Source organism: Daktulosphaira vitifoliae, unplaced genomic scaffold (genome assembly GCF_025091365.1).
Source record: "Daktulosphaira vitifoliae isolate Bord-2020 unplaced genomic scaffold, ASM2509136v1 Scaffold_1, whole genome shotgun sequence".
NCBI classification, from domain to species: Eukaryota; Metazoa; Arthropoda; class Insecta; order Hemiptera; family Phylloxeridae; genus Daktulosphaira; species Daktulosphaira vitifoliae.
Window position 1 is genome coordinate 7,815,777 of NW_026099572.1, and position 14,144 is coordinate 7,829,920.

At 26.1% G+C, this 14,144-nt stretch overlaps 2 protein-coding genes across 8 annotated transcripts in view; both read right to left on the reverse strand.

Annotated features, from left to right (window-relative positions):
* LOC126894990 (uncharacterized) overlaps positions 1 to 14,144 on the reverse strand; it is a 166,420-nt gene that overhangs the window by 82,644 nt on the left and 69,632 nt on the right. The window lies entirely within an intron of this gene.
* Positions 1 to 14,144, reverse strand: part of LOC126894992 (uncharacterized) — a 34,383-nt gene that overhangs the window by 1,292 nt on the left and 18,947 nt on the right. The window contains exons 1-6 of one of the 5 annotated variants that reach the window (XM_050666418.1): positions 10,966 to 11,132; positions 9,370 to 9,411; positions 5,279 to 5,441; positions 2,714 to 2,938; positions 1,305 to 1,400; positions 853 to 875 (exon numbers count right to left, since the gene is read on the reverse strand). In XM_050666418.1, the coding sequence (XP_050522375.1) occupies positions 868 to 875; positions 1,305 to 1,400; positions 2,714 to 2,938; positions 5,279 to 5,441; positions 9,370 to 9,411; positions 10,966 to 11,079 (648 nt within the window). In that variant the 5' untranslated portion in view covers positions 11,080 to 11,132 and the 3' untranslated portion in view covers positions 853 to 867. Of the gene's footprint in view, positions 1 to 852; positions 876 to 1,304; positions 1,401 to 2,713; positions 2,939 to 5,278; positions 5,442 to 9,369; positions 9,412 to 10,965; positions 11,133 to 14,144 lie in introns of those variants that run through there. The other 4 variants (XM_050666416.1, XM_050666417.1, XM_050666414.1 and 1 more) reach the window with 4 other exon arrangements.

Sequence of the window (14,144 nt, forward strand, 5' to 3'; positions counted from 1 at the left end):
CTGGTCCTTTAGTCAATCTTAATAATTAGTGTACGAGCTGGCTAGTTTTTGGGCTTAACCGTCCTTTAGTAGGTATAGTAAAAAGGTAGTTGTGCTGGTAGCTGACAAGGAGTCACCCTTCAGTCTGCTACTTTTGAGCTAGACTGTGCTGACGTGTCTAAACTCTACCCCTTTAGTGGTTCACTAATTAGAGGGATTGGGGCTGATCAGTTTATCCAACAGGAGGACTCGGGAAGAGCTTGAACGACGAACTCATCGTCAATATATATATATATATATATATATATATATATGTATATATAAAACATTAATTAATTTGTGTTAAACTTTTGTGTCTACGTTGGGGCACTACCGACGTACGAAAATAATTACGTTCAGTTCACACATTTCAAATAATTCAAACCACAACTGACTACACAAAATGGCAGATTTTAATAGTATGGTTAATAGATAATTTGATATTCCGATCAATAAAATAGATTTTGATAAATAACTTTAGGTTATAATCGAAAGGTATTTATTAGACTCATTAGCGTGGGAATACAAAAAGTAATTAGAACGCCCATTTTATATTATACGAGCATCTCAATTCTAAAATCAAAATTTTTTAGAATTTTAGTATTAGTTTAGTAATATCTAAAGAAATAATTAAAAGATTTATTAGGTAATCCTAAAGATATAGTAGATGAAGAGGAAAATCAAGCGGTCATAAAATACAATTAAAAAGTTAAATAATGTCACGTTAGAACAAAAAAAAAAAAGTATGTAAGGTCAGGTTTAAGAGAAAATTAAGCAGCATTAAAAATCAAGAAATTTATAAATCACCCGAGGCTAAATATTTACTTACACTAAATTATTCCATTACAACTATGAAACTAATTAAAAACGTAAATAATTACAAAGTGTTTAAAACAATAGAAGTAATACAAATTATTAAAAATATGAATAATCTAATTAATTGGGATAATGAATCATTACAAAATTCATTTTTAAACTAGTGTTAACTGGTAAAATATAATAATATTACTTAGTGATAACGTCACTAGATGATAAGATGACTTGATGTATATAAGAATATTTTTCATTCGAGATGTCATTATGTGTTAGTGTGGATAATAGTAACAATATTCTCAAAAAAAGTATCAGCGATTTATAATACAAAATTTCATTAAACATAACAATTCAAACAAATTAATAACAATATAAACATTTATGAATAAATGTTTAGTGAAACAAATATATTTAATGAAATAATATAGTAAAATTATTTTACTATATTTTTATAAACTACGAATAAAAGTTACTTGGGTATTTTTTTTTCCATTTTCGTGTATTCTTATCATATGTCAAAAAATTAGATTTATCTCCTTCATAAACATCGCAAAATTCTGCAATCCATTCTAAAATACATACAATAATAATATTAATATCAATATACGAGTAGTTAAAATTCTCAAAAATAAATATATGCCAAAAATAATACAGGAGTTATCCGGATAAATCGGAGAACACAAAGTTTACAGATTTCCATTGGAAATCTTTAAATGTTAGATCAGTGTTCTCAATATTTTTGAACCGCAACATATTTCAAGTACCCTATTAAAAAAAAATTATATATACCTAAATTAATTTTTTTATCTATAAATGCTAAATTCGGTAAGTTATCCTGACTAAGCTGTATGTTGACATTTTATTAAAGGCGAGATGACAAATATAAATAATTATACTAAAAACTCACTTTTTTTTAAATTTTTGTCAAGAATTAAAATAATAAATAAAAACATATGTAAAGTAAAAAAATGATATTATTAGTCTGTAGGAATAGTTTATTATTTATGAAAATTATTATAATTTATATGAAACTTTATTTTATTTGATAAAAATTAAAACATAAAATTAAAGCAATAATGTCAAATACACGAAAATATCTGAAAAATCATCAACAAGCCATATTTATTATTGCATTATTGTAAAATGTGTGATAAAAATAATTAACAGTGTTATTTTTTTAACGATAGCCATGAAAGTTTTTTTTAAAAAAATAATAATTATGTTAAGAAAGGTATTTTTAGTTTATTTAGTGTTAAATTATAAGTATCCGTATGCCATGATAAATTTTTATTCATTAGTTTGATATTTATCACAACTCAATAATAAGTAATTAAGTTTCGTCAACTGATTCCTGACTCGCCAGCTTACACAGGGCATCACTACATACTTAAAAACATACACACGCTTGGTGTGGTATATAGACTTAAATTAGTAATTAATAACAATGATTCATATTTTTTTAAATCTTTAGAAAAAATGATTGATATTTAGTAATATGATATTCAAGTATGATCACCAAAAAGCGGAATAGTATATTTGAGAATTTTTGCATTAGTTAAATAGTGTCAAAAAAATAAAATATTAAATAATAATTGTCCTCTTTTCTAATACATACATCATATAAATGCCTATTTATGTATCTAAAATTCTTAATTATTTAAAGTAAAAGTAATTTTAAATATAAAGTATTATTGAAAACTGAAAATATTTTTAAAATATTAGCCACAAATGATTAATTTTAATTAAACATAAACAATTAATTTTCAGAAAAAAAATAAATTTAAAACAAAAAAAACAGCATAAAAAACGTGAATTTTTAACATCGGCATTGTCGAAAGAATTCATAAAAATTTTTATACTATTTAGAAAAACCTAAGATTACTTTTGTAATTAAATGTATCATTATCCTCTTTATATTTATTGAATGTATTCTCTATATTTTCATCATTTTTAAACAAATCATTTTTTTTAAAAATAATTTTTGCTTGATTTCTTGGGATAGTGCCTTTGTTTCTTGAATCACTTTTACTTATTAAATCATTAAGATTAATTTCGTCTAGTGTGAGTTTTTCAAAATGTTCTCTTAATGTTGATATTAATTCATCATCTATGGAAATACCAAAAATTTCTATTACGTACTTTCTGTTAAAGTAGCACTATTTAATTTCTTAGTAAATCTAAGAAAAATAAAAGATTTTAGGAAAAATTGAAATATTTATAAAATATATGACATTATAACGTGACAACCAATTTACATATTCATTATTTACCAGTTAAAACTTTTACTGCTCATTTTTTTTGAAATGTAAAATAGTAGTTAATTCCTATTAATTTTCAAATGACCTCATCAAACTACACTAAAAAATTATTTTATCACAAATAACCAAACTATGTTAAATAAAAATAAATGAATTTTTAACTACATATTATAGAAAAACATTATTTATGGAAGACTAAAAATGTATTACTTTTTAGAATTCATTTATATATCCGTTAAATAATTAAATTGTTTGACTTAAATAGTAAAAACTAAAAAGTTCTATCAATTTTTTTTTCGAGAGTGACTTTGTTTGGTTATTGTCGGCGAACAGAGAGACAGGTAGTTCGATTGACCAACTGCCTAGCGTCACAAAAGGGGTCGATACTACCTACCAGGCTGAAAGGTAATGAGAGTTGCTTGTAGTCTCAACGACGGTCGGTTTTCAGAACCAAGTAGAAGAAGAAGGACGCAGCAGATATTCCACTTTTTTATATTACATATTTATTTAGTTATTTTTGTTGAAAATTATTTTCTTGAATAAAGCAAGTCAGTTTGTGTTTGATTTTTCACTATAAGTAAGTTTGTTTTTATTTTATTGCATAGAATACATTTGTCTACAATAGACAAATTTATACATAACACAATATTATTGAGAGTAACATTTAGAGCAATTCTAAATAAGTTAACTGCATGAGTTCACCTGCCCACAGCTACATTAGCCATAATTCACATAATCAGAAAGAAATAATTAGAGTATGGTGCCTTAACTATATTTTAATTATTTCTGTTTTATAGTCATCGTTGTCGGTGCACTGAGGTGGTCGATTGACGTCTAGGGTACTCGTGCAAGGCGGTACTCTACTGTTATGTGTCCATGGTACTCTGCGTATACCACGACATGTTAAGGGCTATTTGCACAATATTCACAGATTAAGCTACACGACGTAACGCATATAGTATTACTGGTTGACCAGCGTAGGTTACTCATGCAGTTAGGTTATAACGACATTTGATATATATTACACATAGTAGAGCTTAATACTCTGTTTTTATTATTTTATGATTACAGTCCATTCACGAGTATTAACAGTTATTATTTAAAATTATTTAACCCTTTATAATTTTCTGTAAAAATGAATTAATTTAAGTAATTATTTAATGAAATATAGAGAATCACAAGTTTCTATACATATAGAAATAAATATAAAAATTAGTTGTTTTCTAAATAAAACTTTTGATTTTAAAAATTAATTAAGAACCAGAAAATTCTATATGCATACGTATTGACAATTGAACTGAGGAATTAAAATTACTGTTATCAAATGTTAATCAGCAACTTTTAATTAACACTATTTTATCATAACTTTTTAGTCATACAAATATAATAACATTGTAAAGTCCTGCATTAATATACATTTATACAATATAATTTTTATTTAAAATTAGTAGAAATATAATAATTTTACCAAATGCTTTTAATATTCTACTAATTCGTAAAATTTTATTATTCATATAATTAGTAAAACAGGATAAACAGATCTAAATGAAAATTCTTATTACTTTTGATAAAATTATCATTTAGATGTAATTTTTTAAAAAATAATTTATGCATTCTTAGACAATATTAATATCATAATTCTAAGTATTTACCTTAATAACAAAAAAAAAAAAAAAATTACATTTTCTTATTGTTTATAATTTTTTTAACATTTATCGAAAATTTTTAATGGGTCGATAATAATTAAAGATGAGTAGTTATTGAGCTATTAGTATTTTAATACATTTAGTGAGTATGTAATGCGGGTGGATACAGCCTGTTCTGATGTATATTTATAATACATACTACAGACGTGTCACATATCCATTGTGTGTATTAAAATGCTTGTAACTCAAAAAGTGTTTGCCTTAAAATTGTAATCTCAATAAAACTATTTGCATGAAAAACGCAAAAACCTGGTTATTCTTAAATTTCGAAAATATCTAAAAATAAAAAAAAATGTTTAAATTTTTTTCGTTATTATTAAAAACAAACATGAAAAATTATATAAATGTAGTCTATGAGTAGATAAATTAAAAAAAAAAAAAATTACAGCGAAGTTTTAATTGTAATAGAATTGATAAGAGTTGTCAGTTAGATCTGTTCTATTTCGTATCAAAATATGATTAAAAAAGTTAAATATCCATTACCTGATTCATTTGTTTTGTTTTTTATTAGTGACGATTTATACTTTTGTGATTTTTGTTTCATGTATTTTCTTTTTTTGAATATAATTTCATCATTTTCAACAGAAATTTTAAAAAAATTATCCAGTGTAAATTGCTTGATATAAAATGATAGTGGATATTTTTCCTAATAATAATGCTTAATTATTTATTGGTTATTAAAATTATTAAATTAAAATAAAATACTAAATAATAAATTTAGAGACTAATTTCAGATAATATCTCAAATCAATCTTAGTTTCGATGCGAAGCTGAGATGATATTGGAAAATGAAAAAAGTAAACCTAATAATTATACAAAAGTCATAATTATAAAATCGATTTCCTCTTTTAAATATATTTACTTGTAACATTATATTATTACATATAATATTCACATATAATATGATGTTATCATTTGTACATGTATGTCACATATTATGATTATACAAGATCACCAAAACTGGGTTCTCTTATTTAAAATACAAAATAACCCTTTCATAATGCAAAAAATCTCCCTCTTGTAGAAATTATTAAGTAACGCCTACACGCAGGACCCTCTTTTAATTAACTAATTAAAATACAAAGCCTCAGCTTCCAGGATCACGGAAGAGATCGCTGAGCTACCCCTTCAGAATATAAAAAGCCATTTTTCCCCGTCTAAACCAGTTCTTTCTATACATATATATAGGCGATATTTAAATACACAAAATCTACGACACTCTACTCAAGATTTCACTCTCCGGGACTTAGTCGATTTTTAAATTAATTTGGACTTAGAATATTTTTCTTTAAAACTAAATGACACTTAGAGATTTTAAGATGAATTTTATTTTGGTGAATCTTTTAATTTAATTTAATTTGTTCATTAAATAATAATGTTTTATTTTATTATTGTGGAAATAAATGTCAAATAATATTTTAAATATTAAACTTTTTTTTAAAATTATTTTTATTTTAATAATAAATCTAACCCAACTTCAAATTTATTTAATAATAAAAATATATTGTGATCTTTTCTTATTGAGTAGCTAGTCTTTGAGCTTAATGTCTTTGTTTTAACGAACATCGCGCCGGCGGACAGAGCTAAAGGTCACAATTTCCTCAGACAATACTGAGAATTAAATTAATTTATTAATAAATATATTGGACTAAGTGTATTGCAACTCTATACTTATTGCGTCGCTAGTCATTGAGCTTAATGTCATTGCTTTAACGATTATCACGCTGGCGGACAGCGCAAAGAAACTTACAAATATATTTTTAGTGTTTAATTTTTGTCTTGGTGATTATTGTGCCGCATCCTTTCAAGACGATTTCTAGTGCGGGGACACATTGGACCTCCACAAATCCACCTTGATAAATGTTTTTCACAGATATAAATATTTCTGAATTTTGTTTTGGCCAGGCCAGAGGAAAATTTAAGAAATATTGGTGTCGATCTCTCAATAAAATATACTCTCTAAAAATACTTATTCAACAGGCGTAAAAAAATTTAAATTATATTTATAATAAAATATAGAGTGTTCAGAATCTTTTACAAGTAAGATCAGTCGTAGAATTTGTGTAATGCAATCTTATTATTTAAAATTTTGAATAGTTTTTGTAAGTAATTATATGGACTATATGACGTATAGTGTAAATCGTATATGTAGTGCATTTAATACCAAAATCAACATTGGATTATTTGAAATATTATTGCACTACACAGGACGTAAGGTAAGTACAATTTAATCTATGCTTTCGAATCTCGAAATATATGCAATAAGTGGTCCGCCATCCGTACAATTATATTCACACAATAATACAATATTCATTTATTTCAGCATATCCTTACAAAGTAGGAAATTAACAATTTCTCCAAAAATGCATGAGGTTTAGAATTAAATTTTATGAGTACATAGATTAAGTTGGCATACAGAAAAATCAAGTGATCATTAATAATAAGAAATATACCAAGTAAATTTAATAAAATCGATTATGTTTGTACAAAGTTATATCTTTGATACGTGTCTATTTCAAGAGTTAGGTTGGAGGTTCATATGTATAGCCACCATACCACTCTGGGCAGACACACGAGGTGACTCAATCCCACCTATCATCGATAATCGTCAAAACTCGTGGCATTATTGATATTTAAGAATTGACAATTAATTATAATAAAATCCCACATTAATAAAATAAAAATCAAATTATTTTTCTATCGTCTTCTATCTTTTTTACAGACCCTCGTACTCATACCCCGAGTAATAATATTATTAATACAATAAAGTAGTGGCTCAAATAAGCACCCAATCGTCATATTTAAATTATTTTATTATTTCTTTATGAGTCACTGCACTATACCAGTTTTAATGGTTTTTACGCCAAAGGGACCCGTTTTTAATCTAGCTAAAGCTATCAATGCAAACAATTTAAATAAATCTCTTTTATTGTAAAAAATATGTAAACATTACGCTATTGTAAAAAATTACATTTTTCAATTTTTTTTCTGCATTTAAAGCTGTTGTTTAAAAATACTGATTCTAAAAATATTTTTTTTCTGATAGCTTTTTTTGAAAATTTAATGAAAAGCCCATTGAAAAAAATAGCGGTTAGAATAATCAAATAAAAGGGTAATTGTATATTCGGTTAATACAACTATTTTTTCAGTTATTTCAACTATTTTTTTATAAGAGTCCTTTTATTAACCGTTTACTTTATCCGTGCCTAAGCACAGGAGGGTTTGAAAGAAACCAATTAAAAATTGTATAATACATTTAAAATTTCTCAAATGAGTTGTTGGATACACATCCGTCGAATATGCTGTCAAGAAATTGTTTTGTGATTATTCATGTTAACGTTGTGTTACACCGAGTTGTTGCCGATCTTTAATCTTTAAGTCAAAAACTTTTTAACCGAAAGATATCTTCTTCTTCTTCCTAGCCTTAATCCCAACTACTTGAGGTCAGCCAATTCCTGTTGTCCCCGCGTACATCCGAGATTGGATAATTCACCTAAGTTTTATTTAGGACACCTCACACTATTTAGCAAAAATTTTTACACCGGCTGTCGACCTGACTCAACCTCATTAGTCGCCTCTTACGACTGGCAGAGGAGCCGTGGAAGTATTCTTATCTCCTATCCACAGGAAATTTTTAATCGAAAGATATGATATTTATTTAAATAATATTCTTAATATTTATTTAAATATATGTATGCTTATTAATATATACATTGCGATTTATATCAAAGCGTTATTTTTTATCAAGTAATTTTATGTAACACTGTACAATTGGTTTAGAAGAATTATGCATATTATTAAAACGTCATTGTAAAAATTGAAATATCATTTCACAGTTTACTTCTAGAATAAATTGCAAATTGTTTTAAATTAATAATAAGAGTAATAATTTACAATTATCATCCATCCTGAGTTAAGCGATACATATTTATTTTTAAATATCAAAAGGAGGGGCTAATAAAAGGGATAAATTTCTCAGTTTCTGCTAATTTTACCATGCTCAAGTTTATTTAATTGAAACGGATTTAAATGTTAAAAAAAAAAATCACCCCCTAATACTAAGATAAGATGCATATTTTCTTTTCAAAAAAAAAAAAAAAAATAAAATGTATTTTTTGAATGAAATAATTAATCTTTAAAATTTTAGATTTAATAGACAACAACCAAGTGGTGGTTTTTATAGAATAAATTTAGGTTTGGAGATTGTACGAACATATGACAGCTTACAGTAATATGTTGCTATTAAGTGCGCGTCAATTCCGCTACTCGTTTCGATTTTGTTATCAGATAGTTATTCTTTTAATTTTATAATATTCCATTTATAATCTATTTAAATATTTACGTTCTCTTTTAATAAAAGAAAGTTAACACCCTTAACTAATATGAGAGACTTCTTCAAATTGTGCACTTGGATTGTCCATAAGTTTATTATTTCATACATTTATGAGATGAAGAATTTTTTTAAGTAATGAAATGAAAAAATTTATTAATTTATATTCTTTTTTGCAAAATTATATATAAAAAATTTAATTTAAACATTTTTTTTCTTAATATCGATTAATTTTATACATCACCTCAATTTCTGGATCGAAAACTAAGTTTATTAATTCAACATACTACAAAAAAAAAAAAACAAAAAAAAAATTACGTTGTTAATTTGATTACTTACAAGTTTTTAAATATTCCAAACTAAATAATTTCATAACAATCTTACTTAACTACAATAAATTGTATACTAAGATTTAAGATTTACTCATCTATTTTTGACTAATGATTTATGAACTTAATATAATTAAATAGTTTCAGTACAGATTAAATATACGATGTACATTAAATTACAAAATAGAAAAAATACGTTTTAAGTAATTTTCAAACATAAGTTCAATAATTTATTTTTAACACGCTAATATTAGTTTCACCTGTATGTATGTATGTTTGTAACTCTCCAAGCGCCACGCGTTATCGCATATTCCGTCGTCTATGGCCTTGAGACTAGACTGTCATAACGCATTCACTTCACCCCACGCCCCGCTCACCACACGATGACAACAGTATTCCTGTATAAATTTATTTTTGGTTATCGTACCCGTACACGCGTGCTTGTCATCAATATTATATGTATAAACAAATTTTTATTTTGACTGACCAATACCATCCGCGTGCCATACGGTTTACGTATATATTCCTATCGCCGTTTATAACTCAGGTATAACGTTCCCCCCGCCACGCCCACCCACAAAATACGGCTATACTTAGTGCATGATACGTTTACGTACTTAAGTCGCTTTACTTGTATATATATATATATATATATTCTAAGTACTATTAAAATTTATATGTTAACACGCTTTATTCTAATTAAGAGATATAAAGTATTCATTCCGATTACGAGGGATGATTTCCGTATCGTCATTTTTTGACACTACCTCGACGTTCCGGGAGTGAGTAATTTGCGTGCCTACTGCTTTTCTTTGACGTCGTATCCGTTTCTCTGACCTCCTCTCCGGAATCGAACTTTGATTTCCCATTACCCGTAACTACCAAGATATTGATAGTAACTACTATCATAACATGAAGCTAAAAAGTGAAAAATAAATATAGTTTGAAAAAACTAAAAAAACTCGCCTTTAAAGCACATCGAAATAAAAAGTTAAAAATAATTTTTAAAATAATTATGGACAAAAAATACTAGTATTATTGTGATAAAAGCGTGGGTGCTTTGTGGTATATTTTTCATATATTGAGCGCCCGACGCTTTTATCACAATAACACTAGTATTTTTTGTCCATAATTATTTGAAGCTTATTTTAAAAATTATTTTTAACTTTTTATTTCGATGTGCTTTAAATGCGTGTTTTTGAGTTTTTTTAAACTATATTTATTTATTTCTACTTGTTTACTGACTATAACTAGAGATTTGGAAGGTTATCGAAAATGAAATTGGTATTCTCCAAATTCAATAAATTGTGGGAATTAGTGAACTCAAGTATCGAATATGTCATTGTGTGAGAGAGTTTGATATGATTTTTAGTAATATTTAAGACTATAGAAATTTATAAATAATAATGATATTTCATAAACAGATTATCAATTATTATTATATGTATAAAAGAAGATACCCCTAGCCACTTAATAATAGTAATTTATGTATAAAATAATATAATAATTACAGGCATTTCTTCTGGTTCTTTTTTTATGGAGCTTGACGACCCAATTGAAAACGTAGGTATGGTATTTAAACACATAAAACAAAGTAATACTCCAAAACAGAAATAGAAATTCATTTTTAATAATGATAATATATGAGTTGCTTAATCGTGAAAAATAATTTTTGTTATTGAATTAATTTAGTTTTTATAGAACAATTCAGACTATTTTAATAAAATCTAAAATGCGATAAATAAAATTAATCAATTTTCTTGTTTACTTAAATTTTACGTTTATAAAAATGATTCATATATTATCAAAGGTAAATTATATTTATTCGTTCTCGAATAATATAAAATATAATAATTTTTTAAAATTAAATACAGAAAATAATTTAAAATTTAACCAAGTGTATAATTTATCATTATATTGTTTTACTACGCTAAACAGTATAAGATTTTGTACAAAAAGTTATGTTATAATCAGTATAACAAAAAAATAGTGAATAACTCCATATTTTTTTTGCATTTTTATTGTATTAAATTATTAAAATAAAAATAATAATAATTTCTAAGTAACTTTTGGTCCTTAAAAAGATTCTACAATTGAAATATTCAGAATTTTATTAATTTTAATAATTTACTTTGACTAATAAAACCAATAAAAAACTCACCAAAATATTTGGAATATTGTAGACTGGTAGTTTTTTTTTTTTACTTACTCGAAGGTTGGCTTACAACTCCAATTCTCTATTTTAATCGACTACTAGCCTTTTTTTTAAGTTCCTTAAGGGTTTTGATTGTTTCTACATAAAAGTTTCGGGGACATCCTGCAGTTTTCTTTCCTTCTATCATACCCTCTAATATTATATTATGCAACTTTTCTGGTTGTCTCAGGTCATATCCAACCATTTTCCAGTATCTTGTTCTAATCGCATCTATGAATGGTGCGTCTTTCTTCCACAGCTCTAAGTACTTTTTAATTTTTTTTCCGCTCTATCGAACTTATCTTTTCTATATGCCTCTAACAATATATTTCGAAGGCTTCTAATTTTTTTTTTCGGTATCATTTATTACTCGAGTTTCACATCCATATATTGCAACACTATATATATGTTTTCATAAGTCCCTTCTTGATATTAAGATGTAACTTTTTGAAGTGAGAAACTTATGCTTTTTACTTAAGGCGTTATTCTAATGCTATGCATTGTTTTAGTTCGGGGATGTTCTTACTGTCAGAAGTGATTTTGCTCTCTATGTATACTATTTCCTCTACTTGCTCCAGTTTTTGACTATGTGTGTACACATTAATTTTTACTTTCGGGTCTCTGGCGCAGACTGAGATTTTTGTTTTTACACTATTTATTTTTATTTCTGATATTCTGAGAATTACATCCTTTTCTGGAGGTGGCAAGACCACGGGTGTCACATAAGAGACAACGCCGTTGTCATAAAAAAAATATAGCTAAGAGAAAAGGAAAAACATATTTTGTCATAAAAAAAAAATTAATTAATTATTTGTGTTAACAGGGAAAGAAAGAAGGAGTAGTATATATTACATATATTATATTGGAGATATTAGATAATGTTTTTATCAAAAAAAGTGAATAAAACTTTGAGCCGTAGGAATAAGACAGAATCAATCAATTGTTTAAATTTGTTTAGCTACAAGGTGAATATAAAAGTATACAGTGCATAATCATGAATCTTTTGTTAAAAAGAAATGACTACATATGGTTTGTCTTAAAATGTAATGTGAATAGAAATTAAACACGGATGACACTAACCTGAATAATATTAATTTTATTATGACACGTGTAAAGGTTTTGGGGGAGGATTTTACGACTCTTGATATTTTATTGTTTGTAGTATATATAGGAAACAATGTGTGCTTACGTAAAATGCAGCTGTTCGATTTTTGGGCGCCAAGCTTTAATAGCCAAATTATTTTTTATATGAATGTTAAATAAAAGTAAAACATTTACGTTAAACACATACTTTTGCGATTAGAATTATGATAAAATAGTCGTTAACAATAATTTTTAAAATCATCTACATTGAGAAGCAATTCTATTATTCCCACGATAAAAATTATTCATGAGATATCTTATATCTATCTTTAATTTTTCATGACATGCTTAGAAATATAATTTTTTACCTTGTGTCCAGCTAGCTTGATCATTTGTTCACAGAAAAAGAAATATATAATAATAACAGTAACTTTAATCTACATACTTATTTTATAATCCTATTAAAATAATTAAACTTGAAATATTACTTCACTTAAATTCCTTTTTACACTTGGTATCTGAACTTATATGTTCTTTTATACTTTAAAATGAAAATTTATAGAACCAGATAGATTATGAGAACCAATCCTTAGTGACGTATCTCTACGTATACTTCAATGGTATGACTTCAATAAACTATTAATATTTTATAAAATTGTATATTTGATATGAGAGTCAACAGAGTTTCTAACAGGGTGGCTACACCATCGGAGATAATACTCGTCGTTGCACGGCCCTTACGAAGACTAGAAATGCTTTTTAAAAAGAATGTGACAACATATGAGAATCAATCCATAATGACACGTCATAAACTATTGTTTTACGAATAGTTATAACCACTTGATGTTCTAGGGTTATGAGTTCAACAAACCATTAGTAACTTACACAATCAATCAAACACTTATCTATCTAAATTTAAAATACACTCTACGATCTCCTTAATGATATGTCATAAACTATTGTTTTACCAACAGTTTTAACCGCTTGATGTGCTAAGGTAGATTTTCGAAATGGATTTATTCAATAGACAATCCAATTAATAAATTTAAAAAAATTCTTAATAGGAACAACTTACAAAATATAAAATATAAAATTCAAAAATTAATTTTTTAATTAATACATGCAACACGAAAATAAATCTAATTCTAATAAATAAATAAAAAAACCCAGCACAGGTGGGTCGCGGCACAGTTGTGACGTGGCATAGTTGGGTCAAGTATAATGATATCTGACAGTGATTAAAATCACTATCAAAAAAAACGCTTCGATGCAAATCTTTAGATAATGTTTAATTTTAAAAAATTGGTGGATTATTCCAACAGCAACATGATCTGCTAGTTCGTTTTTAATATCCTGATTCAGATAAAGTATGTCGAATGAAAAAGGGATTATTAAAAAATACTACTTTTCATA